General features: G+C 35.6%; 1 protein-coding gene across 3 annotated transcripts in view; it reads left to right on the top strand.

Moving 5' to 3' along the window:
* The window catches only part of Itga1 (integrin, alpha 1), a 142,666-nt gene that overhangs the window by 100,564 nt on the left and 14,742 nt on the right, over nucleotides 1-27,360 (top strand). For all 3 annotated transcript variants that reach the window (XM_005392727.2, XM_013518440.1, XM_013518441.1), the window contains exons 13-26: nucleotides 854-997; nucleotides 2,254-2,511; nucleotides 5,395-5,525; nucleotides 8,236-8,402; nucleotides 9,869-10,005; nucleotides 11,830-11,940; nucleotides 13,639-13,848; nucleotides 15,756-15,836; nucleotides 18,402-18,478; nucleotides 20,840-20,929; nucleotides 21,684-21,786; nucleotides 24,674-24,787; nucleotides 26,511-26,615; nucleotides 26,759-26,863. In XM_005392727.2, the coding sequence (XP_005392784.1) occupies nucleotides 854-997; nucleotides 2,254-2,511; nucleotides 5,395-5,525; nucleotides 8,236-8,402; nucleotides 9,869-10,005; nucleotides 11,830-11,940; nucleotides 13,639-13,848; nucleotides 15,756-15,836; nucleotides 18,402-18,478; nucleotides 20,840-20,929; nucleotides 21,684-21,786; nucleotides 24,674-24,787; nucleotides 26,511-26,615; nucleotides 26,759-26,863 (1,833 nt within the window). The remainder of the gene's footprint in view (nucleotides 1-853; nucleotides 998-2,253; nucleotides 2,512-5,394; nucleotides 5,526-8,235; nucleotides 8,403-9,868; nucleotides 10,006-11,829; nucleotides 11,941-13,638; nucleotides 13,849-15,755; nucleotides 15,837-18,401; nucleotides 18,479-20,839; nucleotides 20,930-21,683; nucleotides 21,787-24,673; nucleotides 24,788-26,510; nucleotides 26,616-26,758; nucleotides 26,864-27,360) is intronic.

The raw sequence follows: 27,360 nt of genomic DNA, 5'->3' as shown, positions 1-27,360 counted from the left end.
GAGAGTGCTCCTTGTGATGATAGCATAGCTATACCTTCCAGTATCTCTGTGATGGACTTGTCCATTACAAGATTTACTTCTGGAAAGCCCAAAATACATCATCTCCATCAGGTACCTAGAGTTCATTTACGATTCCTCATGGCTAACATGCAACATCCCAACCAGAGTTTCTTTTCACCATCACCAATGTTGTTCAGCAATACATTTGGAATTTCATCCTCAGTAGATTCCCAGGAAAGTAAAAGTGAATCAGAGGCCAGATTCTTATGTACTAGGCTTTATTTCTCAGCTCTGTGTTGCTGTGACAAAACATCTGAGATAAACAATTAAAGAAGAAAGATACTTTTGGCTCACAGTTTCAGAGGTGTCAGTCCATGGTCAGCCAGCTCCATTGTTTTAGTAATGATGGGAAGAGAGGCATGATGGAAGGATGAGCAATTGTTACAGATTTTAAAGCTGGAGAATAACAGAAATGATTGCCTTTAGATTTCACCTTATAACTGGTTTTTGCTCTCAAGTTAGATTAGAAGTTGGATAACCCATGGTTCAGGTAGCCTGCATTATCACTAATCTAACTTGAGAGCAAAAACCAGTTTTAAGGTAAAATCTAAAGGGAATCATTTCTGCTATTCTCAAGCTTTAAAATCTGTAACAATTGCTCATCCTCAAGGATTGGACTAATACTTTTAGCCTAAAGATTGCTCAGCTGCCTCCAGTTTTATATTTCATTCCGTTTGCCAACTGAATCTCATATCCTCTTCCAGATTGGCAGAAGTGAGAGAAATGCAGATGTTTAGCTTTCTTCAGAACATCTGGCATTCATCAGACTGTTTTGTTTTGTCTTGTGCCCTAGATTGGTTCCTACTTTGGCAGTGTTTTAACAACAATTGACATTGATAATGATTCTAACACTGACATCCTTCTCATTGGAGCTCCCATGTACATGGGAACAGAGAAAGAAGAACAAGGAAAAGTATATGTGTATACTCTGAATCAGGTAACTGTAGCTGAGTTTCGTAGAAATCCAGGAAAAAATTTTCTGTCCATCTACTGTTGAATAGTGCAGTTCTAATTTTTCCCTCACTATAGAAAAAGAGCAAAGAAGTTTTCAAGGTCCATTCATACCACCGAAGCTTCAGTTTCAAAAGGAAAACTTAGAATTCTAATGTTGTTCTGGCCCTTAGATATTTTCTACTTGGAAATGTACAGTATATTTTATACAGAACATATGAGATAAGGAAGACAGATACCACACATGCTGAAATGCCCATCCTGGAACCATTTGTAAGCTCTGGTCTGGAAGTGGATGATATTAGCAGTTAGAGTGATCTGGCTGATACAGGAGAATTAATTTCAAAGCAAAGACATGAGATACTTCCCAGGAACCACTTTGGTCTTTGGGATACTTCATTCGACTGGAGTCAAATTCCATTCTTGACAATAGATAGCATTTGTAAGTAAAATCTTGGCTTCTTCATTATGACATTGTGTTGCTATTCACAGCAAAGCCAGTGTTTATTTATTTAGCTTGTTAAAACTCTTATATTTTCTCCTGTATTATAGCAAAGCATAAGTTATGTCTCTTTTTTTTCCCCTATCATATTTTACTTCTTCTATGAACTTTTTCAGGAGTCTTATTCCTATTCCATCCACCCACCCCAAAAGTGTGGTTTTTCCACAATTTCTAGTACTTTTTTCCTTGCTGGATTTTTGTCTTCCCCTTCCCACTCTAGGCAACTGTAGAGAAAATTTGCTTTTTGAGCAAAGTAAACTTTCTCTGTGTCTTATAGGGGAGAATAAAAGGAGCTTTATCAAAGAAGCACAGTATTAAGTAGAGAAGGGATAATGGCATAACTTGATGATTTAGAAATTAAGTTCTTGAGCCGGGTATATAACTCATCAGCATAAGCACCTGCCTGGCAACTGTGAGGTTAGGAGTTTGATTTCCAGTACCGAAAAAAAAAAAAGAAAAGAAATTAAGTTCTTTAAGGTTAAAAAGATGATGCTGATTATATCTCAACTGTGCTAAAAGAAACCCCTCTAAGATTTTCAGTGTATCTTCTTCTGATGCTTCTAAAAGCTGTTCTTGGGATCCTAACTTTGCTCTCAGGCTCGCTTTTTAAGAAATTTCACAAACATTAGCATTGATGCACCAATATTTTTTAATAGCACTGATTTATCATGTACTTTAAAAAGCAACTCTGTTCTAGTAGTGATAGGAGCCCATAAGTATCCTGTTTATCTTCCTTCCAGACAAGGTTTGAATATCAAATGAGCCTGGAACCAATTAAGCAGACCTGCTGCTCATCTCTGAAGCACAATTCATGCACAAAAGAAAACAAAAATGAGCCATGCGGGGCTCGTTTTGGAACAGCTATTGCTGCTGTAAAAGACCTCAATCTTGATGGATTCAATGACGTCGTGATAGGCGCTCCACTGGAGGATGATCACGCTGGAGCTGTGTACATTTATCATGGGAGTGGCAAAACTATAAGGAAAGAGTATGCACAAGTAAGACATTAAACCTGCAGATTCCTGCTCATCAGTGCTAAGGGGATTCCGTGCCATACCTGTCTTGTTTCATGAGTTATTTAATTTCTGACTGTATTGGGAAACTAGATTTAATCCTCTCCTAAGTGTTCTTTATAGAGGAATTACTTTATATTTTATACTTTTATCTGGTTTCTTTTCTATTGTTATTTAAGCTTAAATAACATTGTTATTTAACTATTTAACTATTAAAAGTTTAATTTTAACTGTTTTAACTATTGTTATTTAAGCTTAAATAACATATTTAAGCTTAAATTGCATTGTTCTTCTTATATGAGAAACCCAAAATATAAATAAAGAGCAAAGTAAAAGATAGATAATAAGACATAGGAAGATAGATATTTTGCATAAGGGAAAGGGATCAAGAGATGGGGGAAGCAGGAGAAGGAACTGAAAAAAGAAGTAAGATGTGTCACTATGTCCATGAACCAACTCCCATGAGGAGTGTAATCATTACATACTGCAAACTCATATTAACAAAAAACTAAAACTAAAACAAAAATACATCTCCAGAGAGCTAAAGAAAAAAGGCAAAACAAGTCCGGCATGGTGGCACATGCCTGTAATCCTAGCACTCGAGAGGCTGAGGAAGGAGGATCCTTGTGGGTTTGAGACCAGCCTGAGCTACAGAGTAAGCTCAAGGCCAGCCTGAACTGCACAGTGAGACCCTGTCTCAAAAAGGCAAAAAAAAAAAAAAAAAAAAAGGCATAACAAAAAAGAACACTTTCTAACAATGCTACTCAACATCTGCAGTGTGTTTCATCCTAAAATATTTCTTTCTGAGTAAGAGAATAATTATATGAATCATATAATAAATGAGGTGAGAGTATTGTTTTTATAATTGGTACCCAAGCTGTTATAATGGAATTGCATTAAATTTGTACTTATGAATTACATGGGTATATTTTCATCAAATGAATTTTGTCTTATCAAAGTTTATAATTTTCCCACAAGTAACCCTTCTTGGAAAGTTTTGAAAAATTAACATTAACCTGCAGGGGATTTCTATTGTTCCTGTTTTAAATGTATTGTCAGTTAATGGCTTTCATTTGGAAATTTAATTTCTTCACACATGAGAAAAATACTAATTTAAAGAATCACCTAATGGGGTATAAAAACGTGAGAGTTTAAGCAAATTCTAATGCAATCATCTGCTTTTTTGTAATCCTACCACAGACAGGTACTGAGCAACTGCTTATTGCGAAAACAGAATTGAGCACTTTCTAGTTTGTGTACTACAAAAGGAAACCTAGACATTATTTCTTTTTATATCTCACTGGTCTGTTTTTTTCTCAGAACCTATTCATCTATTATGAAGCTGTGTTTAATTTTACATAAAGTTATAATGACAGTGAACAAAATAAAGGGCTCATTTCAGTAACAACACTTCTATCTATTTCGTAAATGATTAACTTCTGTTAAAAATCTTCATGTGCCAGGTTCAGTGGTACACATCTCAAATCCCAACTGCTCAGGAGGCCAAGACAGGATCACAAATTCAAAGCCAGCCTGAACAAATCAGTAAGATTACGTCTCAAAATAAAATTTTAAAAAGGGTTTAGGATATAGCTCAATGGTAGACTGCTTGTCTAATATCCATGAGGCCCTGGGTTTAATCCCCTGTATTGAAAAAAAATCTTTATTGCATTATATACTCTGCTAAAATTGGGCAATATTAGCCTTTGGAGCACATGGGACCAAAACACACAGGATGAGGTTCTCTTTATTTGGTTTCAGTACTTTACTCCCTTAGGGTTAATCCTGCAAGTTTAGTGCAATGGCATTTAAAGCACAAAATAAACATTTTTACTAATTTAATGGAATAGATTTTCATTAAAAAATGTATTTGTAAAATAGTGGTAAATTAAGGTACAGTTTGAAATAAACATAACAAAATAGAATATTAGCTATAGGCAAAATGCTTTCCCAAGGAATAAGTGAAGATCCATTTACTCATTTCCATGAGGACCAGAGATGCTGCTTATATGCAGAATGTTCCAGAATAAACTTCTTCAACACCTCCTGATCAGGTTGCTGAAAAAATATGGAACTATTCCCAGTGAGACACACAACTTTAAGCATAAAAATGTTTCCACTTGGAAAAAAATGTTTCATTTTGGCTTGCCTTAAGTTTTAATTTTACATTTTTAAGTAGAAATCAAGAGGATGAGAAGACCCTCAATTTAGGGAGGGTCTTTCAGTCCTGTCTCCCTGCCATCAGACTCTATTCAAATATCATCACCTTTTACAGTGCTAAATGAACAAGCGCAGATAACAAGAATATCGTGTATGGTAAGGTGCACAGAGCAGCCTTCAAGAACTCCATGTTCTCTGTCCCTCCCCTACATTCTAGACACATCTGAATACAACTTTTGATAGGCAGTAATGAACATTGTGTAACTGGAATATGCATTTGTAATTGGAATGTGCAACAAAATTCAGTAAGCCCCAATTTGACCTCTAGAATAATGCACTCCTTTCCTTGCTTGTATGATGATGGTTTCAAGGCTTCTAGCACTTTTGTATATCTCTGTGTAATAAGGATGAAAAAGAACTGGAAAGTAGAGCCAGTTGCTGGTAATGTTTCTCTTGAGGATTAGACAAGATGACATTATATATTTTTCCCCCTTTTTTCTAATGTCACCAGAAATGAGTTTGTGTGTACAATAAAAAGAACAGTGTCCTTTGGGAACACCTCAGAATTTCCTCCTGTTGCCACATGAAGTACCTTTTGATTCCCAAAAGAGCTTTTAATTTTTTGGTAACCAATCTAAATTCTCAAGTTTATTTGAAACTGTGTTGAACAGTCTTCTGACATGGTACTCTCTGCTCGAATTTTCATAGCGCATTCCATCTGGTGGGGATGGCAAGACACTGAAATTTTTTGGCCAGTCTATCCACGGAGAAATGGATTTAAATGGTGATGGTCTGACTGATGTGACAATTGGGGGCCTTGGTGGTGCAGCCCTTTTCTGGTATGTAGTTTATAATCTGCTCTTATTTCCCAGATAGTTCCAGCTCTTACCATATGACTGGAGCTCATGCCATACCAAATGTCTGTTTTCTTTTATGCTCCATTAAATAGACACAAGTTCTTCACTTGAGAAAGTGACAGGCATAATTGACAACTTGATTGGCTTGGGAGCAGTGCAGAAGCACGCTTCTGGGTGCGTCTGTGTGAGCCTTAGAGGCCTGATCTTGGGGTCTGTATCTGGTATCTCGATTTCTCTTCTTTGCTGCTGTTCTCCTGCTCTGTTTCTTCGCTGCCATGAACTGAGTGTCTTTACTTGGCACACCTTGCCACCATGATGTTTCTGCCTGGGAGCCAGTGAATCATGACCTCCATCCTCTGAAACTGTGAGCCAAATAATCCATTTCTTTCTTTAGGTTGTGGCTTCTTGGTATTTGTTCGCAGCAACAAGAAAGCTGACCAATACCGGGAAGGCGTAGGAGAAGACAGACTTTTCTAGATGAAATGCATAATCAAGAAAGTATCCCTAATTTTGAATTCTGTATGAGCTTTTAGGGATAATTGACTCTTCTTTCATTTACCTGATTCACAGAAACAGACATAGTTCCTGCCATAGCCCAGGGTCTGTTAACAGCAGAATGAAGCAAACCAAGATAAAGGAACGTAAAGTATTGCAATGCCAAAGCAGGTACTAACTGGATACGAATGGAAAGCAATGAGCAGAGACGATCAAAGATGTCTGAAAGCAGAAAGCAAGCCTTGTTACCAGGTCTAGACCCAACCATAGCCCATGTAAAGATCCAACTGGAGCAGCCAGGATGTGTGAGGCAGACAGTGGTCAAGGCAGCCTCACAGATGGAGAATCCATGTCCTAAACAGGAAATTATACATGTTCATTCATTGCTAACGAAAGGGTAAACTGCCTGAAACTCGGAAAATATTTGTCAGTAAATATTTCAACATCCTAAAATATTCATGCTTAAAGAATTTACTTCCTAGGGCCAGGGATACAGCTCAGCGGCACAAGAGCCTGCCTGGCAAGCACAAGGTCCTGAGTTTGATTCCTGGTACCAAAAAAAGAAAAAGAATTTACTTCCTAAAATAATTTAGAGATATAATCTACAAAAATGGATAAAGACATATTATCTTTAGAGCAATCTGTACTATATTAGTAACCATTTTTTTAGAAATGAAATATCCAATGAGAGGTAAATGAATACATAAATTATGATATATGCATATGCTGGAATAGTAGGCTGGCATTAAAAGTTAAGGCCTCAGAAAAATATAAATATTGGAAAGCCGTTCTTTATAAGCTCAAAAATATGCATGTATACATATGTGTATGTGTGTACATATAGTAGCAGTACATGTGTGTATACCTATATTGCTATTCTTCTGCAAAGACAATACACTTAGGGCACTAAACATAGCCAATGATTATTGCTGAGAGGTAGAATTATAAATTACTGTTTTCTTTATGCACTTCCATGTTTTGTCATGTTTTATATGAGTAAATTGTTCTAAAAGAAAAGGGTATCATTTTTCTAATTCAAAAGCATAATCAGAGATATCATATTGAGAAGCTATCTAGTTAGAGCTGATTCTGCTCCCAAAGCAGAAACCAAGTGAAGATATCCTACACTTATTCTGACTTCATTCAAAGGCAGTGACCTCACATTCCACATATTCTTTCTACCTAAAATTGAAGTCTGCCACCATTTTGGAACAGTGGAAATCCCTGGGCTGTAGAATGAAAAGATTAAATACAACTTTTTCCTTCTTAACAGCTTTGTCACTGGGTAAAAAAGGTCAGAGTCTCAGTTACTTTAGTTACCTCACATACAAAATAAAGATAATACAATCTTCCCTTTTCTATGAGGGTGCTTTCCAAGACCCCCAGTGGGATACCTAAAACCTCAGATAGTAACAGACTTTATAGGTGTGATGGTGCACAGTCAGCCTAATTGCTGAGGTAGCTGCTAAGTAAGGAGCAGATAGGATATAGAGTGTGGAAACACTGGACAAAGGGATGCTTCATATCCCAGGTAGGACAGACCAGGAAGGTGCAAGATCATTGTATTCAGAGCAGCACACAGTTTATAGTGCATGAATTGTTTCTTTCTGGAATTCTCCATTTAACTTTTTTATCATGATTGACCACATATAAATGAAACTGTGGAAGGCAAAACTGTGGCTAAGAGGGAGGCTAGTGTATTTCTTATTATTAAAGGTAACCAAGAATTAAATGAAGTAACATACATACCTAACTTAGTGCTGTGAATATTATTCTACTTACTCTTCCGAGAATCAGGGCTGAATCCACAAGAACAGACAAGTATTACAGTCCACATGAAAACTAACAGGGGCACCCCAATTTTTCTAGGGGTCTCTGGACTAAATTGGAAACCTAGAAATACCCCAAACAGTTTTGGTTCTGAGCTTGCATTTAGGCACTTGTTTGCATCTCTTTGCCATTACAAGCGAAACTAAATCTTTGGTCTTTGAACCAAATGCTCTCAATGGTCTAAAGCAATCTGAGTCTCCTCAGAGCACAGGACATAATCTCTTCGGCTTTAAAGAATGGATTCCTAAGAGCCCATTTGATATACAAAGGAGAGTCTTCCCCAATGCACTCACACTGCACTCTCAAGTGGATGGCATTCATTAACTGTAAAATGTGCAAGTAATCCCCTTTGTTTATGTGTTTCTAGGTCCCGAGATGTGGCTGTTGTTGAAGTCTCCATGAATTTTGAACCCAATAAAGTGAATATTCAAAAGAAAAACTGCCGTGTAGAGGGAAAAGAAACAGTGTGCATAAACGCTACAATGTGTTTTAATGTGAAATTGAGGTCCAAAGAAGACTCCGTTTATGAAGCTGGTAAGCATAGTCATTATAGCTACTTGTGTTGGGCAGAGAATGATGTATTTGCTCCAGCACGAAATCCAGTAGGATACTGCAGTTCCCCCAGCCTTGCTGAACTCCCCATTACCCTTGCTCCATAAACTTGAAAACAGTTCTGCTATACCAAGGACTGATTTCAGAACCCAGCTAATTCTGTAGAAAAAAATACATGCTTGTGTGTAATGACCTGATAGTGTCCTCTGGCTCTTATTTACTATGAACAATCAGATGCTAAGATATAGAGAGGAAGCATTTTGAAATGGGCTCCAAATAAGCGCCATTAGCCTTCCTTCAGATTTTCACAAAGCATTCTCTCCCTTTCCTGCTCCCTGCTGGGGAAGACTGGTATTACAGGGGACCTGAATACTTGGCTGCCCAAATTCCTTCCATTGAGAAGGTGCTGCTGGTTTTATAGAGTGAAACGTGTTCTATGTGGGGATCCTCAGTTCACCATGTCAGCCTGTGTACCCCCTCATCCCTACGCGCTGTGCTTTCTAAAGTTTTTAATGATGTTTAAATATGTTGACATGAAAACTATAAAAGCCACTGCCTGCAGAAGAGTAAGATACTTCACAAACAACGTTAGTGCAGTAAGAAAATACAATAATCCTTAAAACCAATTCTTCTCCCCATGTGTGTACATATGCTCTAAACAGTCCCCTGATTAGAGGGTAAATGAAATATAGGAATGTAAAATAATGACTTAAGTTTCAACGTACAACATTATCTCAGTCAAATTTAATTTTTGTTAACTGGATAATCAAATAAAGATTGTGGCCTACATACAAAGTATGATTTCACCTTTTCCCCCATTGTGATATGCTTATTTTATTGAATTTAATAATGCCTTGAAAGGCTGGGGATTTAGCTCAGCGGCAGTGTCTGCCTGGCAAGCGCAAGGTCGTGAGTTCGATTCCCAGTACTGGAGAAAAACCAAAAAAAAACCCAATAATAATAATAATAATAATAATAATACTTTGAACATAATCTAAGATGATTTTTTATTTTAAAAAGCGATGTAAATATCATTAATGCCTATTTTGTCTCTATTGAAATATAACCTAATCAGTATTCCAGGCAATGTTCCAGTATTTCTAAATTAAAGCAAATATTTTAAGGGAAAGTCCAATGAACAAACACATAATCAGTAATTAGGTAGATAAGTATGCATGTGTCAGCTTTTATGGCTATATCCATTAAGGGTAAGTGTTATTACACATGAGGAACATAGGGAACACAGAACAGTTCTATCAGAATTCCTCAAGGTTATCTTTGTGACAGCTGAGGTTTTCTATTACAGTAAGGTAGATAGGGTGAATAACAGGACCTTTTCACTGACTGATTGCTCAAGAGATTTTCTACAATGCTGGTTTAATGAGTTGAATCATATAAAAGTCACTTTCAAGTAAACATTTATGCCAGTTTTTCTTTCACTCTTATAGATATGCAGTACCGTGTTACCCTGGATTCCCTAAGACAGATATCACGAAGCTTTTTCTTGGGAACTCAGGAAAGAAGGATTCAAAGAAATACCACAGTTCGAGAATCCAGATGCATTCAGCACTCCTTCTACATGTTGGCAAGTAAATCATGTATTATAGCTGCCTCATTCCAAATTAAGAGTATAGTATGGATGTCTTGTTCCAAGTCAGCCAAGGTCTTACTATTCTGTTTTAAAGTGCACAGTATCAACTCTTTATTGTCCGTTCACTCTTGTCAGAAAATCATGGATCTGATTTTATTATTTCCAAATATATTTTATAAAACTATCCTTAGCCTTTCCCCTGTGTATCAGACATTCATGTAATAACTGACCAGAAATCTTCATTTATTCATTTTTAATCATTCATTTATTGAATTTGAAAGCATCATGCAACTTCTGTGAGCCTCCTCTGTCAAATGCATATGATAAGTGATAAATTAACTGTCCCGAGAGAAAATTATTTCTGGGCTCCATTGAAATATATATATCTTGCTCTTTGACTTTAAAGGAACGAAATTCTGGTATTTTCTATTATCTCCGGCTTTGTGCTACTTCAGTTTCTTTCTATTTCGGTGAATCAGAGGGGCTTAAAAAGTGTACTATTAATCCCCAGAGATGGTGGGTAAACCAATTTGAATCATTTTAGAAGCGTTTTATTGAGTATTGCCTATGTGGAAAGTGTTCCCAGTTGAGGTTGGGAATTTCTTAAACGTTTTCTTCAAATATAATGATTGTATTTTGTAAGAAAGCAGAAGGGAAGTAATGAAGAAACACTGATTTTAGTACACAAAATTAAGACTTGAGACCTGAACATGACCTTAGAATCTTAAAGAATATAGGCTGGTTTTCCCAGCTCTGACTTATTTCCATATACTTAATGTGCTTATATTTTACATTTTGCAAATTTTAAGGCCAAAAAGTGACAGAAACTGGATCCTGATGTATACATTCATTCTTCCCCATTGATTTTCAGGTCAACATTCCCCATGAATATTAATATATGTACTGTGTATATGCTGTTAACACTAAGACCTAAGTGTGATCTGAGAAAATAAAACTGGAACTATCGCTCCTATTGAGTTCCTCAGAAGCAAACATTTAGGAGTTAGAACATGTATGTAATTTGATGCACTACGTGTAACCTACTGAATGAAAGCTATTGCAGTCTCTGTTCACAAGTTCAGGGGCCACACCATGTCTAGGTACTGTTTTGAAAGGAATGCACTAATTTCAAAACTTCCAAAATTCTTTTGGATTTTAATGAACATTTTAACATTTATTCTGTGGTCGACTTTCCCACATTCTGAGTGACTGTGGTAAAATTCAATTTATCATCTGTAAAGTGAGAACCCTAATAGTTATTTCCTTTTGAGTAACTGAAATAATTCACAATAGTATGTATGAAGCTTGTAATTGTGGATCGTGTGGATGAAGGTTATTGATGACAGTATTAATATTAGTCATATTCATATTATTTCCATATCAGTTTACATTGTAAAATTCTTATACAACTGTGTATATATCATATTTATATATTATATACAGATATGTGACTCAATTTAAAGAAGGTTTGGAACACTTTCCTGGAAGAACTGTATTGCACACTGATTTTTAGCTGATGTCTCAAGAGAAATGAAATGATATTGAACAAGTTACCACATGTCCCATCACACCAGCAGGTCCTTCTGATTAGCTATAGTGAATCAACTGGTCATAGCCTGAGGTCTCTGCTTTCCAGCTGCGTCCCTTGTCAAAGCAGAAAAGCTGTCCCCTTCCAGGGAAGCAAAAGCCTGACGAGGTCATAGGCTCGGGTTGTTGCACAAGAAACCTCCAGTAAACCTTGGGGCCAAAGGAGAAAGCCAGATCAGAACACTGAGCAAATGTGATACCAATGACATGCTGTTTTGTTTCAACCTCTAGGACAAGCACGACTTTCAGGACTCCGTGAGAGTAACTTTGGATTTTAACCTTACTGATCCAGAAAACGGGCCTGTTCTTGATGATTTGTTACCAAACTCAGTACATGAATATGTAAGTTCGAATAACTATTTGTGACTGTAATAGGGAAAAGATTGAAATATGGAAACACAAACCCTAAACCAATAATGTGTATACATGCATATAAAAAATTAGCCTTTTTCAGACACCTCATGAGCCTTCTTATTTCCTGTTGTGGGAGTTTAGGGAGCTAGCAAATGATGCCCATTTTTTTCAACCTCCCCTGAATTGAAGACCAATTGAAAGGCTCTTCCCCTTTTATTGTAATACACACTGGGTTGCCGGTCATGGTTTAAGTAACCTCGGTGTCCTTGTACTGAACCTTGTACTTAGACCACAAGTAGACAGCGAGTCATCCACAGTGCTGACCAATCTCTGGCATTCTTCATTGTGACTCACCTGTAATACACAGAAAGTGGAGGAGCTGGGCAGAATATACGTTTTCTTGGCTGTGCAGCTACCACAAGAACAGGAGAAGAGACGGAACTGTATTCCCCCAGTCTTGCTTCCAATTTCAGAGTCCGCTGTTCCACACCAGAAAGTGAATGAAGGGACAGAGAAGGAGGAGGATGTCAAGAGCATTGCCCCAAAGGAGGAATTGGCTTTGCCCATGTAACTATCTTCCACTCTCCCTTCCAGCCTTCCAAATATATTTATTGTCTTACATGGACCAGACAGAGAGATTACAGTTTAACCCAGAAATGGGGTGTAGTAATTAAGTACGTGCTGTGAAGGAGAGTGTTAGAGCTCCTTGCACATTTCTACGTCAGCAGAGGAGTCTGGGAGAACACCCTGTCATTGTGAGCTGAAGGATAGGGTGATTTTCCATGTTATTTGGAGGGAGTGGGGGAGCAAAGGGTAGAGTACACATAAAGGTCCTGAAGTATCAGAAAAGCTGATGTGTCTGAAATTAAAGCACAAGGGTGATGTAAGACAGGGACAGATGCGAAGGCAGGTGCCAGATCCTGCAGGACGTGGTGCCTCTGGGAAAATTCTAAACTTCTTAAAATATCAGTGCAATGGTGTTGAAAGTTTAAGTTTGGCTTCATGATGGGACTGGGTGTACATTTTCAAGGAATATTTCAGGCATGATATGAAGAATGATTGGAAGGAAACAAGAGTGGGTGGAAGAGACCAGCGGGGAGGCTGGTGCTCTTATTCAGAGAGGGGATTGGTGAGCAGGATTTGGTAGAAGAGAGGTGGGGTACGCAGTCTTGGTCAGAAGCTGGTAGAGGGAAAACTTAATGAGGAAAAGTCAAGCAAAACTGCCAAACACATGGCTTCATTTACCTTCCTGACTGGCTTTGTTGCATTTCTATGTATTTGATGCTTTTCAATAGAAAAATCTCATGATTTGGCATTGATTAGATTTCAATCTTATACTTCTCTAGATTTCAATCTTATACTTCTCTTATACTTCTCTTATACCCTCAGTTTTTGAAGTTGTTCTTCTCTGGCAGGCTAAAGGAAGTGAAAAAATCCAAAATTATGCATTTTAGAAGGGCAAGGAAAGTTTATAAAAGGAACTAGAAAAATATCCAAGGGAAAAGTTTACTTATATAAGAATAAATACAAAATTTCTTAAGATTTCTGCAGCACAGAATAATTGATTCTCTTTAATTAATTGCTTAACGTACCTTGACCCTATGTCATTTCTGCTGCATAAATGAATAGATAATTTTCAACAGTGCTTAAATACAATTTGAAAACTATTTCCTGTGACTGTTTCAGATTCCCTTTGCCAAAGACTGTGGAAACAAGGACAAATGTATTTCAGACCTCACCTTGGATGTATCCACCACAGAGAAGGACCAGCTTATTGTCAGGTCCCAGAACGACAAGTTCAACATTAGCATCACCGTCAAAAATAAAGGTGACAGTGCTTATAACACCAGAACAATAGCACAGTACTCTCCAAATCTAATTTTTTCAGGAATTGAGGTAAACTTTCATTCATTCGTTGTTATAACCACCAATTATTAAACCTACTTTTCATGTTACTGAAATAATTGATTTTACTATACTGATTGTATAATAATAGAAAAGATTTTGTACAAAATCATTTACACTAATTCCAAAAGTACCAAGCTGCTTAAAAATTTTTTATTTTGTTTATTTCTTTGGAGATATATGTCTCTTCTTAAGATAACCCTGAAGAAGTCAGCTGATATATCAAAAATGCATGTTCACAGACACCTTAAACCAAAGAAATTGAGGTTAAGTCAAGAAAAAAAGTAAATATAACAAAGTTAAAATTATTTTAACAGAGGAGCAGAAACAATCTCTTTGCTGAAAAAAAAATCCTAGCTTATATGCAGAAAGATCAAGATACCATTTCTCCCATTCATTTCTTCCGTAAAAATCCTTACTTTGACTAAAGATCTGTATCCAATTGCTATGTTTTATTAATTCATAATAGAAGGAGTTCTTTCAGGAGACAGTAAAAACATCTGTCTGATAGATTTTTAAAATATTTTGGCAATAAAATATCTAGATAAAATACCTTGCCAAGGTTATTAATGTTTCCATATTTGAACTTTGATTTAACTATGATCTTCAAATAAATGATTGGTCTTGAGTTTAAAGTCTGTATATACTTATATGGATTAGTAATATATGATTCACATTTTAAAATGTACAGAATACTACACACTATTGTCTAGTTTCCATAAATTCAAATTTAAATTTGGTATGTATTTATATGAATTAATAATATGTGTTTCACATTTTAAAGTGTACACAATACTAAACACTACTGTCTAGTTTCCAAAAATTTAGATTTTCACTGATATGTCTCTTTATTTGTTAGGATATCAGAGACTTGATACTATATCTTGAATTCAGAGTATTAATTACAAATACAAAAACCTATAAATCAAAAATGTAAGTGCAAAGTAATGTTGGGAACATATGACCACCAAAGTTTTCTCCGAAAGGAGTGCCACATTGAAAATCATTGCCTGTGTCCTCTTTAGATGACTTAATGGCCTTAGCAGGGAGGCACAAGCATAAAACACACAGTGTATCCTCTACTTTGTTAGCAGCAGTAATCATAATGGTCTATCCTTCTTTAGCTGTATTATGCGCTAGGCACTGTTTTAAAGATTTCACATATTTAATTCACATTAATTCTTTTGTAGGTATTACTATACCTACTCACTACACAGATTTGAAAATAAACCCTTTTTCACTGAAAATAAACCCTTTTTCACTAAACCCTTTCAAATGCAAAAATAAACCCTTTTTGCATTTCTGTAATTGCATTTTAAATTGATAGTGTGTTTACTTAACTAGCAGCATTATTTTTCCTCTTTAGTGGTGTATATAATAATGGTGTCCTGCATATCAAATGACATTTTAGTTTCAGTCAATTAAAGTATTACTAACTCCACTTGTTAGAAAATCAGACACAGAGAGGTGAGGACTCTTGACTAGGATAAAGCCAATAGTGATAGATTCAGGAGTTAAATCCCGGCTGTCACAGGTCAGAGTCCTTATTCTCCACTGTGCTAAACTCTTCTAGTTGTAATGTGCACTGTGTGCAGCTCTGTGCCAGTCTAGTGCGTGGGGATTATTTTGTTCAGTTACTACAGTCACCTGTGGTAGGTGTTGCTGGTGGTCTCAGTTTCGACTGAGGATTTATACAGGATAATGAGATGCGCTATCTTACCAGCACTTTCAAGTGATGTTTTCATAGTTTAATAAACTATGGAACAGGTGGCCCCAGAGTGATGTGACTCTCCTAGTCAAACTGAGAGACACATCTTGGCACTGCACTCTCCAAGGCACAGCTGGGAAAGTGTTTTCACCTGCTTCTATGCTCCAATCTGTTTACTTTCTTCTCCTAGGGGATCCAAAAAGACAGTTGTGAATCAAATCGTAACATCACATGTAAGGTTGGATATCCTTTCCTGAGAAGAGGAGAAATGGTGAGCAGATTATACACAACACATGTAGCAACTGGGTATGAAAACCAATGTGCTTAACACATCCACAACAGGGCAATGATTTGTATGTCTCACTGCCAGGTGGCTTGAACCATCAGTGATGCATGCATGGCTGTTCAATTGGGCAGCTTTTTATTAATTTTATTAATAAAAAGACCAATAAAAGTGATTAGATCTGTTGGTACCATCAGTGTACAAGCTGCCCCATGGGACAGTAATGCATGTATCACTGGTGATTCAAACTGGTGGGAACATGTTAAAATCAAATACATAAACACATTTAATGGTAGTTTAGCATGATGTAGAAGAAAAAGATTGAGTTTGACATTTTTACAGCTTGACATTTGGATATAGTCCAAAATGTTTGTGTCTCCCTAAAAATCTTATGTTGAAGTTTAATCCCCAGTATGACGGTGTTAAGAAGTGGAGCCTTTGGTATTAGTGGTTTTATAAAAGTGGTTCACAAGGAGCTTGTTTGTCCTTTCCATCTAATGAGGTCAGACAGCAGGCACAGTGTACAGAAAATAGGCCTTCAATAGACACTGAGTTGGCGGGTGCTTTGATCCCAAAACCCCTAGCTTCCAGAACTACAAGCAAGAAGTTTCTGTTATTTATAAATTATTCAATCTAATGTGTTTTGTTATAACAGTCTAAACAAACTAAGACAAAATCAAAATCAAAAGTATTACACGGCAAATTCAAATACAAATACAAAAGACAAAATACAAAGACAAAACAATGGCAGATAAATGGACCTGCTGTGCTCTCTTCCCACCAGAAATGGACAAGGGTTCCACTTTCTCCACATTGTTAATATCTTTTTTATTGTAGTTACTCTGGTGAGTGTGAAGTGATACATCATAGAGATTTTGACTTGCGTGTACCTTAATGACCAAAGATATTTTGTGCAACATTTTATGTACATATGGGCCAAATGCATATATACTTTGAAGAAATGACTGTTCCAACCCTTTACCTATTTTATATTACTTTCATATTTCTAAATTATAAGTTCTTTTTATATTCTACATACAAGTTCATAATCAGATATGCGATTTACAAATATTTTCTCCCATTCCCACCATTGTATTTTCACTTTCTCTGAAGGACAAAACTTTTTAATTTTGATGCAGTCTAATTTATTTATTTAATCTTTTATGCCTTGTGTTCTTGCTGTCATATCTAAAAATGTTTTCCCTGATTCAAGGTCAGGAATATTTTTCTATGTTTTCTTCCAAGAGTTTTATCATTTTAGCTCTTACATTTCAGTCTGTGGTCCATTTTGAATAACTTTTTGTGGGATATAAGGAGAGAATCCAGTTAATTTTTTTTTCTGGATGTAGATATCCACTTGTCTCACACCATTTCAGAAAAAAGTTAATTTACCACATTTAACCATTCTTAACCTTTTCTTCTTCAATTTGGCAATTCCTCCTTGGTCAGGGTAAAAGCTTAAATCAATGTGTCTCATCTTTAGGCATTTAGGAAGACAATTTGCAAGTAATTTCAACACAGGCTTTATACTTAGAAGATTTTTTGGTTTCAAAGATGTACATGTTGAGTTTAAGCTTTTCAGGATAAGGTGAATATGCAATAGATACATTTTTTCATCTCCACCTCGCTTCTAGTGTCTTGCCCTAGGTATAAAAACTCATCAAGATACCAGAGACTTTCATGGCCGCACTAGTCATGGAAGTTACAGAAAGGCAGGAAAGGGCCCCCTGAGCCACTCAAACAGTCTGATCTCTGTCTGTGGTATCTCAAGCTCATTTAAAAAACTAAAAATTTTACTGGAATTTTATTATTTCAAAACAATAAGAAAATGGCTATGATTTCAGAGTCTTAAAAGATCTCTTCCTTTTTCTTTTTTATTTTAAATCAGAATCTATATAGAAGAACATGCTAAAGAGAACTCTATGGGACAATAAAGTTTTATGGAAAAACCAATGATCCTTGAGATTCTGGTCATCTCTTATATGAATAGGGCCGAAATAGACTAAAAGAGTGTTAAAAATCAAAACTTCTCCCGTCTAGCATTTAATCACAAAGATAAAATTTTAGAGTTTCTATTGTACATTTTGGACTGTTTTATTGATGCTAATTTCAAAATACTTCAGTATAAAACAAGATTAATTCAGGAAATATAATTTCATAAGTATTATTAGGGGGTTTCTTGGGCTAGAACAAATAAATTTTTATTATATTTTCTGATGTTCACAAAGCCATGGATTATGTCATCTATATGTGTTTAGGGATAGTTTCTCAAAAATCTGTTACCCATATCAGTGTTCATGTAACAGAAATATTTTCAAATTTTTATTAAATATAATGTTAACTACACAAACTTTTACAAACAAAACTCCATTTTGTCATTATAACTTACTTTAAGTAATCAAGTTTTGCTTTATTTTCTTATCATTCCTTAACGTTCCAGAACAATTCTTATACTAGCACATTAATGGATCCAAGCATGTCTTTCTCTGTTTTATAATGAGTATGTGTAAGTGTATAGATCTGTTAGTAAAGAGATGTATTTTTCCTTCATAGGTAACTTTCAAGATATTGTTTCAGTTTAACACATCTTATCTCATGGAAAACATGATGATCCACTTAAGTGCAACAAGGTTGGTTTATGTGTGTATGAATTTGTATACATATATACATTTGTATAATTACCTTCCTATACTTAGAGTATTTTGCTTTATAGTCACTAACAAGTTCTTGTAACTTGTATGACATTAGCAGAAGCAAAAGTCCATGAACGACATTGCTTCACAAAAAAAACCTCTTTTGCATAATGAACAAAATAAATTTTTATTTAAGTATAATAATTTAATCAAGTGGATTAAATCATTGTTATATGAGCTTTGGAATATATTATAATTGCCTATCACTTATATCTGCCAAATTGCATTCATTTAAGATTTTACAAGATCTGCTAATTTAAAAATTTTCCATCAAAGTCAACTGAATCACTAAGTGCACTTAATGTTTTATAATAGCCTTTTTAAATTAAGAAATTTATCCAAATTAGTCAAAGCTACTGAAAGTTATTATAAAATACACAGACTAAAAATAGCAAAAAGTAATAAATTGAAATGATGGCTTAACTCTCTTCTTAGTGTAATTATCCACTCTACCATCTCCAGTGAGACCAAGTACTCTACTTTTTTGCTTTTTCCCAGTAGCTAACATGGTGCCCGTATATAATAAACAGATGAGTAAATAAATGCGAAAAAATGAATTAATGAGGGAACTAATTGGTATGTTCAATTTAATTCAGCTCAACACATACGTATTTGATTTCAACTGTAAAAGATACTGAATTAATCAGTGGAAGGAATATAAAATTACTAACCTGAATGTGTAAGTTGATAATCTTCTCATGGGGTGACTGCTACCATATGACCTTGAGACTAGTATAACATTATTGTAGTACAGCGTAGAATAGGAGAAATTCATTGTAGAAATACCAACCGTATGACAGAGGATTAAAGGAAGGTAAAATTATCCTACTTGACAATGAGAACCTAACAAAACTTTATCAAGAAAATTTATGAGAAACCTTAAAGGTTGGATAGTATTTTACAATAAGGTAGGTGAATAGAAGTAGTTAGAATATTTTTAGGGAAAAATACAGCTTGAGCAAAAACTGAAAGGTCGATTAGTTGATCTGCTTGAGGAATACTTCACAATCAATTATATCTGAAACATGAAAAGTATATAAAGTAGCAATGGGAGGTAAACACCCTAAAGTGAATACATGAAGTGTGCACCCATTTATAGTATTCTGTATCCCAAATGCTAGTTCAGTGAGCGTTTTCCTTAACTAGATAGGGATTGAGGAGCCAAAAGGTTTTTAAGGAGTGAAATCATATGTACAGAGTTGCTTCACAGGAGAATTTATTTAGATGCAATGTGGAACAGGTAAGAGAAAAGGGGACTATTTACTCTAGGAGCTCATGAATACCCAGAACCCAAGGACATGCTGCTTTTGCTGCCCTCTTGCCTACACCAAGTCACTGTACACACTTGGTAACAAGTGGAGCCATTTAAAGTTCTTCATTGCGCATTCTGTGAGACGATATGCTAGGGGCCTGTTCAGTCTGTGGAGGGGTGTGTGATCATAATAATGAAGGCCAGTGTGTATTGGGTATTTCCTAGGCATAATGCTAAGCATTTTACACTTATAATTCATGCAGTCATCATTTATTAGTAATATAGTGATTAGCCTCTATTTTGTGAATGAAGAAACTAAGGCACGAAGTGATTAAATAACTTTCCCAAAGTGTTTCCCATGTCCAGAAAAAATCCCATGCTGTAACCCTATCACTGGCACATGCTTTTCTAATGAGTGTGAGTATTAAAATACGAGGTGTATATGTGGATATGTATATAGTATAGTAAAATTATGCATAATTCATTGCATATATTTTATATAATTAATATAACCAAAATCAAGGGAATAAGTAAATGTTTTATAAATAATGAGCCCAACTTCTGCACCTGAAAAGACTATCAAAATGAGACAATAGAAGACTAGATTTATTCTCATTGTGTGACTGTAGTTGTGTCTCTTTACAAGGCCCTCATCTGTGATAAATGTTATCTGAGATCAATTTTGTTAAAAACAAAAATTTGTCGAACTTATACCTACTAAACCACATTTCTATATGAGAAGCCCAGCAATCTGTGCACTTTAATAATAAAACTTAGTGTTTCTTAAAATTATTGTCACAGAATTGTGGGAAATGTGAATCTAAATCAGTGTGATTTTCAATTCTAGCAGCACATCAGAATCAACTTGGGAATTTTTAACAGTATCCATCTCTGATCTTCCTCACCACTATTAAAAGATAATCAACAGTTCTACTCCTTTGTGCTTTTACTTATTTGCCAATATAAGCTCCTTAGCAAATGCTGAGAAATGTATCTAAATAATCAACAGTATCGTGATCTGTGTGGATATGCTGTATATTTTCCAGTGACAGTGAAGAACCTTCTGAAACACTTTTTGATAATGCAGTAAATATTTCTATCCCAGTAAAATATGAAGTTGGACTACAGTTTTACAGGTAGGAGAACACAACATTTCTATGTTGATTATTCCATTAATACAGTGGTTCTCCAGGTGTGATCCCTGGGGAAAAGAACATTACCATCAATTACCTGTAAGCTTATTAGAGAGGTAAATTATCCAACCCCACCCCAAACCTACTCAGTAAGGAACTCTGGGGATGGTACTACATAACTGTGTTAAATAAGTCTTCCAGAAAATTCTCATTACCCTACCATTTGAGACCTGTATTCCAAATAATCCAAAATATGAGGTTCTACTTATACTAGATTGCCTTGGCAGTCCAGTTTTAACTCCTAAGTACAACCCAAAGGTCTAGAACTCTTTCATAAAATGTAATATTTTCTGACATATTATCATTTTTTGACCATCATTCTTATCCTGTGGAATCTCACCAGCCTACCCACTCTGAGCATACAAGAGGAAACCATTTCTCATTGATGAGCCATTCATTTTTTCACTATTTATGAACCATTTTTCTCTTAAGAACTTATATACCCCAACACCAATCATGTTGGCAAACTTCTGTAAATTTTCATGCTCAAGTGGAACTCCAACTAAATTCTACAACCTTTCATATCTTTCTCACGTATTTAATTTTGGGTTTCTGGATAAAAGAATTCCCTTATGATTTGAACCCTCTGTAAGTATTTCTATGGAATTATACAGTTTGGAAAAAAGAAAAAAGATAAGGCCAAATTAAAGTTAAACTTTATTGTGCTCTATTTTTATTTTTTATTAATTCTTTTTAGCTCTGCCAGTCAGTACCATATTTTAGTTGCAACCAATGAAACTATCCCCGAAGTAATTAACTCTACTGAGGACATTGGAGAAGAAATTAATATCTTCTACTGGGTAAGAATTGATCTCTAAGCTAATCTAGAGTTATTTATTCATTTATAAACTAAAGTATTAACAAATACATATGAACACATTGTTTTAACATTTAATCTCTGTATACTAGCACACTTTTCTTTATAATTTTATTGGTTTAAAATACTTTATTTAAATTGATAAAAGTTATTCATGGAATCCATTTTAAAGATCTGTATTTCTAATTTCCGCCTAAGACACAATAATTTAGTATGACTTCCCAGAAAAATATAAAGCATGAAACCAAATTGATATAACCTATTTAGCAGTGCAGTCTTAGCTCCTTAAATCAAGCCATAGACTTTACTTACATTATTTTTACTCAAGGGGGAAAAGAGTACTCAATCCAAATGATAGCTTTAAATATGCATTCAAAAGTATGAAATAATCCAACACAATTATAACTTAAGATAGTCTCAATTTTTGGACAATTGTCAACACGAAAAAATTTCTCTTACAAAGTGGAAATAAATGTGTTCTCAAAATGAATTTTATTGTTTTTATTTGTGCTCTTTGCTATACTTTGAAAATTGAAATGAAGGTCAATTTCTCTACTTAGTTTTGGGATACATCTTTATAACTTAGGCTGTTAGGTTTTTATAGCCTGACTTACTTTTCTGGGATAAAAGAATTAGCAAAGACAAGAGAGAGAGGGAGAGAAAGGGAGCAAGGGAGGAGGGAGGGAAATGAGAGAGGGAGAGAGAAAAGAAGGGAAAGGAGGAAGGGAGAAAATGAAGTTGCCTATTATTAACCTTCATTTATTGTAACTTATCAGGGTCAGATCTGAAACATATACTCCCTATTATGAATAATATTTATATAAATAACATTGTTATTTATATAAAATAAAAGACACTTAATAAGTAACACCCAGTGACTTACTGGTAGCAATTTTTCTTAGGAAATTAGTGAAGATACAAAGATTTTATAGGTTTTCTTAACAATACTATTTATAACAGCCTAAAAAACTAAATCTGATCACAGCCCAACAGCATAACAGTGCTCATTCAATAAATTATATATTCTGTGAGGAATAACATATATTCAAATAAATGACAGATTATTTTAATTTTGTAGAGGTTACATTTTAAAATAATAAATCTTAATTCTAGTATTTACCAGCTCATTGACCTTGTAAGACTTTTATTCTCACCTTAGCTTGTTCCCTCACAGATAAAACACAGATAAAGCCTTCTAATCCCAGTGTTGTTAGCAAGGTTAAGACAATAACACAGGGCCTGGGGATTTAGCTCAGCGGCATAGCGCCTGCCTGGCAAGCACAAGGTCATGAGTTCGATTCCCAGTACCAGAAAAAAAAAAACAAAAATAAAAAAGAATTAAGACAATAACACAAATAAGATGATTAGCACAGTGTGATGTACATCATCAACAAATATTGATACTGTGGTTGTCTTTTTAGCTGGTAACAGCCATATGCTCAAAAACTCTGTCTGGAGAAAAATGCCATAGCATGACAAATTTTACATACAGTGTACAGAATTGTATGTTTTTATGTGATACAGTTTCATAAAATATTAATATATACAAATAATTAAGACATGGGATATACACTAAAATGTTGCTAAGACTGTTGAATTGTAGGAAACTCAGTTTCTGTTTACTTTCAACAGTTTCCATGAGTATTTTTTACTAATAAAAAATAATTGATAATAACAGGTAATAATGTGATTTCTGACCGTATGGCAGGGAACAAGTGAATTTCACATGGGAGGCCATGCCAAGCAAGCCCAGGTTATATCACCACAGGAAGACAGAGTTAAGGAACATGTCCGTGTTGCAAAGGCCAAGGTACAGCTGGTCAAGAATCTCCAGCACTCCAGGATTAAGGGATATGTTTACTTCAGCAACCCTCAGAGCAACTGTCAGTCTGGGAGCCTTAGTCTGATGGGTGGTGGGTTTTATGATGTCTGTCTGTAGAGTTCATAGAGCTCCTATTACAATAAAGATACTGCCCACAGAGGCCGTAGAGAAGGGTCAGGGCCTGGAGCTTTTACATGTTGTGGTATGGAGGAGGGCTGCAGCACCTGATGGTCCCGATTCAACTGCACCTTCTAAGCAGGCGAGGGCTTCAGGAAAGTGAGTTCACCCTCCTGCTGGATTTCATCCTGTCTGTCCTGCCCTGTACGCTACATTCATCATAGGTGGCACCGTGTGATATAAAGTGAAAATTCAGGTTTAGTAGACACCAACAAGTAGAGATGGGGATGACAGTCAATCTTACTTTTATCAGACCACATTATCAAAACCCAGTGACACAGCTGGGGATAGAACTGTGAAGGGAAGCAAATGGGAGTCTGGTTTTACCTGCACAGTGGTGTAGATCCTATCTAGCTAGACTTTGAGATGATTTATGGCTTTGGGGACCTATGGTAAATTGAGTTAAAGTAACCATAAATAGGCTAAATTGTTCTACATGGATCAGGCAGGTGGTTTCCTTCCTTTCTGACTCCAAAACCCTCTATTCTTAGAAAGGAGCACCCGATAACTGATTCTGATTTTCAGTTAACAGATTCACATTTTCTATTAATCCCAGAGCTATTTTAAGAATGTGCCAGGGATATATCTCAGCAGCACAAGCGCCTGCCTGGCAAGCATAAGGTCCTGAGTTCGGTTCCTGGTACCAAAAAAAGAAGAATGAAGAAACACTATGATTGTAGCTGATATGATAAATCATCCATATTTTATTACTGGCTTAATTAAGCCAATTCCCATACAGTGGGAATATTTATTTGGGAAGTCAAATTTTTATGCAATTTAATCTACCAGTTAAGAATCAAGGTCCTATATGAGATGAAAAGGATATTTTAAAAGAGGAAGAAAAGCTTAAATTTCTAATTTTTTCCAATAGATTAGAAAAAGAGGACATTTTCCGATTCCAGAGCTTAAGCTGTCAATTTCATTCCCCAATTTGACATCAGATGGTTTTCCTGTACTGTACCCAAGAGGATGGTCGTCTTCGGATGTAAGTCATGTGTGCCTCAGAATTATACCTTTACCACTATCTCTTCACTTCGCACTTTTGCTCTGCATGGCATTTGCGATAGTTTAAAGTAACATAACATTTATAAAATTATGAAACAATAATAATAACTTCCACTAGTTGTTTAGTAGATGCAGTAGTTCTCTGAAGAGGCTACTTAAAAAGTACAAAAAATTGGTAATTAAGAAATAACAAAAGCTTATTCTTTCGTAGTTCTGAGGGCCAGAAGTCCAAAGTCAAGGTCAGTTTATTTTCTAGACACCCTGAGGGAAGAGCTGTTCCATGGTTTCTCCGCCAGCTTCTGGTGGCTGGCTGGCATCTCTTGGGTTATGGCAGCCTTACTGCAGTCTCTGTTTCCCCATGGCCTTCTTCCCTGTGGTTTTTGATTTGTTTAAGGTGGTCAAACAGCTCTAGAAAGACATTTCTTTTTTTTTTTTTTTTTTTTTTTTTTGGTTTTTCTCCGGTACCGGGAACCGAACTCACGACCTTGCGCATGCCAGGCAGGCGCTTTTTGCCGCTGAGCTAAATCCCCAGCCCCTAGAAAGACATTTCTTTTTTTTTTTTTTTTTTTTTTTTGGTTTTTCTCCGGTACCGGGAACCGAACTCACGACCTTGCGCATGCCAGGCAGGCGCTTTTTGCCGCTGAGCTAAATCCCCAGCCCCTAGAAAGACATTTCTCAGTTGTTCTTCAACATGCACAACTATGCATGAAGTAAGAAATATTTTTATGCACTGATCCCAAACAACAGCAGTATTGCATCCCCTTTTGTGTCTTTATCATTGAATATATATGATAGTTACTTATTACTGGTCAGTGTCCAAAACCTGAAAAATCACAGTATTAATGCATGCATGATCTTAGCATTTGAAAAATCTGTCTTTTCCTCACACATTTTAAAAATCATTCTCAAAATCAAGAAGAAAAAGAAACGGCACTAGTTGTTTCATAGTCACTGTTTTTCTAGAACAAGAAAATAAACTGAAATTTCCCTCTAACTCTAAAACATAGCTTTGTGGGAATCTAGGAATAGAAAGATTGTAATTTCCATATTAGTTTATGAATTGTTATCCTTATTACCTTTTATATAAGATGCAAAATTTGAATTAAATCACGTCTAGAGAAGCAATCCAAAAACAAGCTTTGTTATAATCATGGCTTTTTAGCATATATAGGGATACTGCTTGCATCTTCCTCCCACATATACTAAGAATCTTATCCTTGGTGTCTAGGGGCTCACAAATATTATTGGATAAATACATAAACATAGCTGAAAGTTCTTCTTTTCAGTTCTATTTCATAAGTCAACATATGAACCATCATACCAAAAAAAAGTGCCCTTTTTCCACAGTTAAGTTTTAAATTTTTCTCATCCCATGCTATTGGAAGTTACAAACTAATCTTTGAAGAAAACAATAAATTAATGAGTACATTACTCATTAAGTAGTAAGTTCCACTGGCATCCTTTCATTTCTGTTACAACCTGACTGGAATCCATTACAATTTAAAAGTGCCATGGTAATGCTAATTATTTTCTGGGAATAGGAATATATGGTACCTAATCCATACATTCTTATTCTCTTCTCTTACAAAGACAGATATTTAATGTGTGGCAATGGTTATCATTCACAGATTCTTCCTGTTACTTTACCAACTCATTTTTCACTTTGGCATTGTCAAATATTTAAAACAATTTTTACTTCTTAGAATGCAAACTGCAGACCTCACAGCCTGGAAGATCCTCTTGGTATCAACTCTGGAAAGAAAATGATTATATCAAAATCTGAACATCTGAGACGAGGCACGCTTCTGGTAAACTAAGTGCTATTTTTACCTTATGCTTTAAAATTAGAATCAGTTCAACATCAACCTGGAAATAACAATGTGTAGTATCTTCATGTAGTATTTTTGTTAAATAGCAAGGCTACTAATTATACCTCTGGCCACTCAAACAGGACTGCAGTACGTGTAAATTTGCTACCATCACATGCAATCTCCTTCCTTCTGACCTGAGCCAAGTGAATGTTTCACTCATTTTGTGGAAACCAACTTTTATAAAAGTGAGTGTTTGCATTGTTCTTTGAAGTTATTAAATCAAATCAGCAAATGTTTGTTCCCTGCTTACTATGAGTGTGTGAAGTACAGCACTGCTATGGCAAGAACATGACATGGTAAGTCAGGATGTGATCTAAAAGCTCTCTCTACCTAACTGTGTGGGTCTCATCTTCCCTGTTAATCACCAAGTTCTCACCAAGATCTCCTTCTAAAAATATATTACATGCAGGCTCCCTCATCCTTTTTCTTTGAGATGAATACCTCTCCAGAACCAAAGCTTATCCTTATCTTAATAGTTTGGAGCCCAGTGAAGGTATGAGGAGTTACAGAGTCACAATCTTGGACACCACTAACACAGGAGATAGCTGGCAACCATGTGAACTTGTGTTATATTGAACTTTTATGCTATGTAAACACATTTTGAAAAACACAGTCAACTTGTGTTGGTCAACAAACTACTTTAAAACCTAGGGGGATTTATACTGTTCTTTCTCTCTTAAGA

This window comes from Chinchilla lanigera, unplaced genomic scaffold (assembly GCF_000276665.1).
Source record: "Chinchilla lanigera isolate Chin_1 unplaced genomic scaffold, ChiLan1.0 scaffold00045, whole genome shotgun sequence".
NCBI lineage: Eukaryota > Metazoa > Chordata > Mammalia > Rodentia > Chinchillidae > Chinchilla > Chinchilla lanigera.
This window is presented reverse-complemented; position numbering and strand designations above follow the sequence as displayed.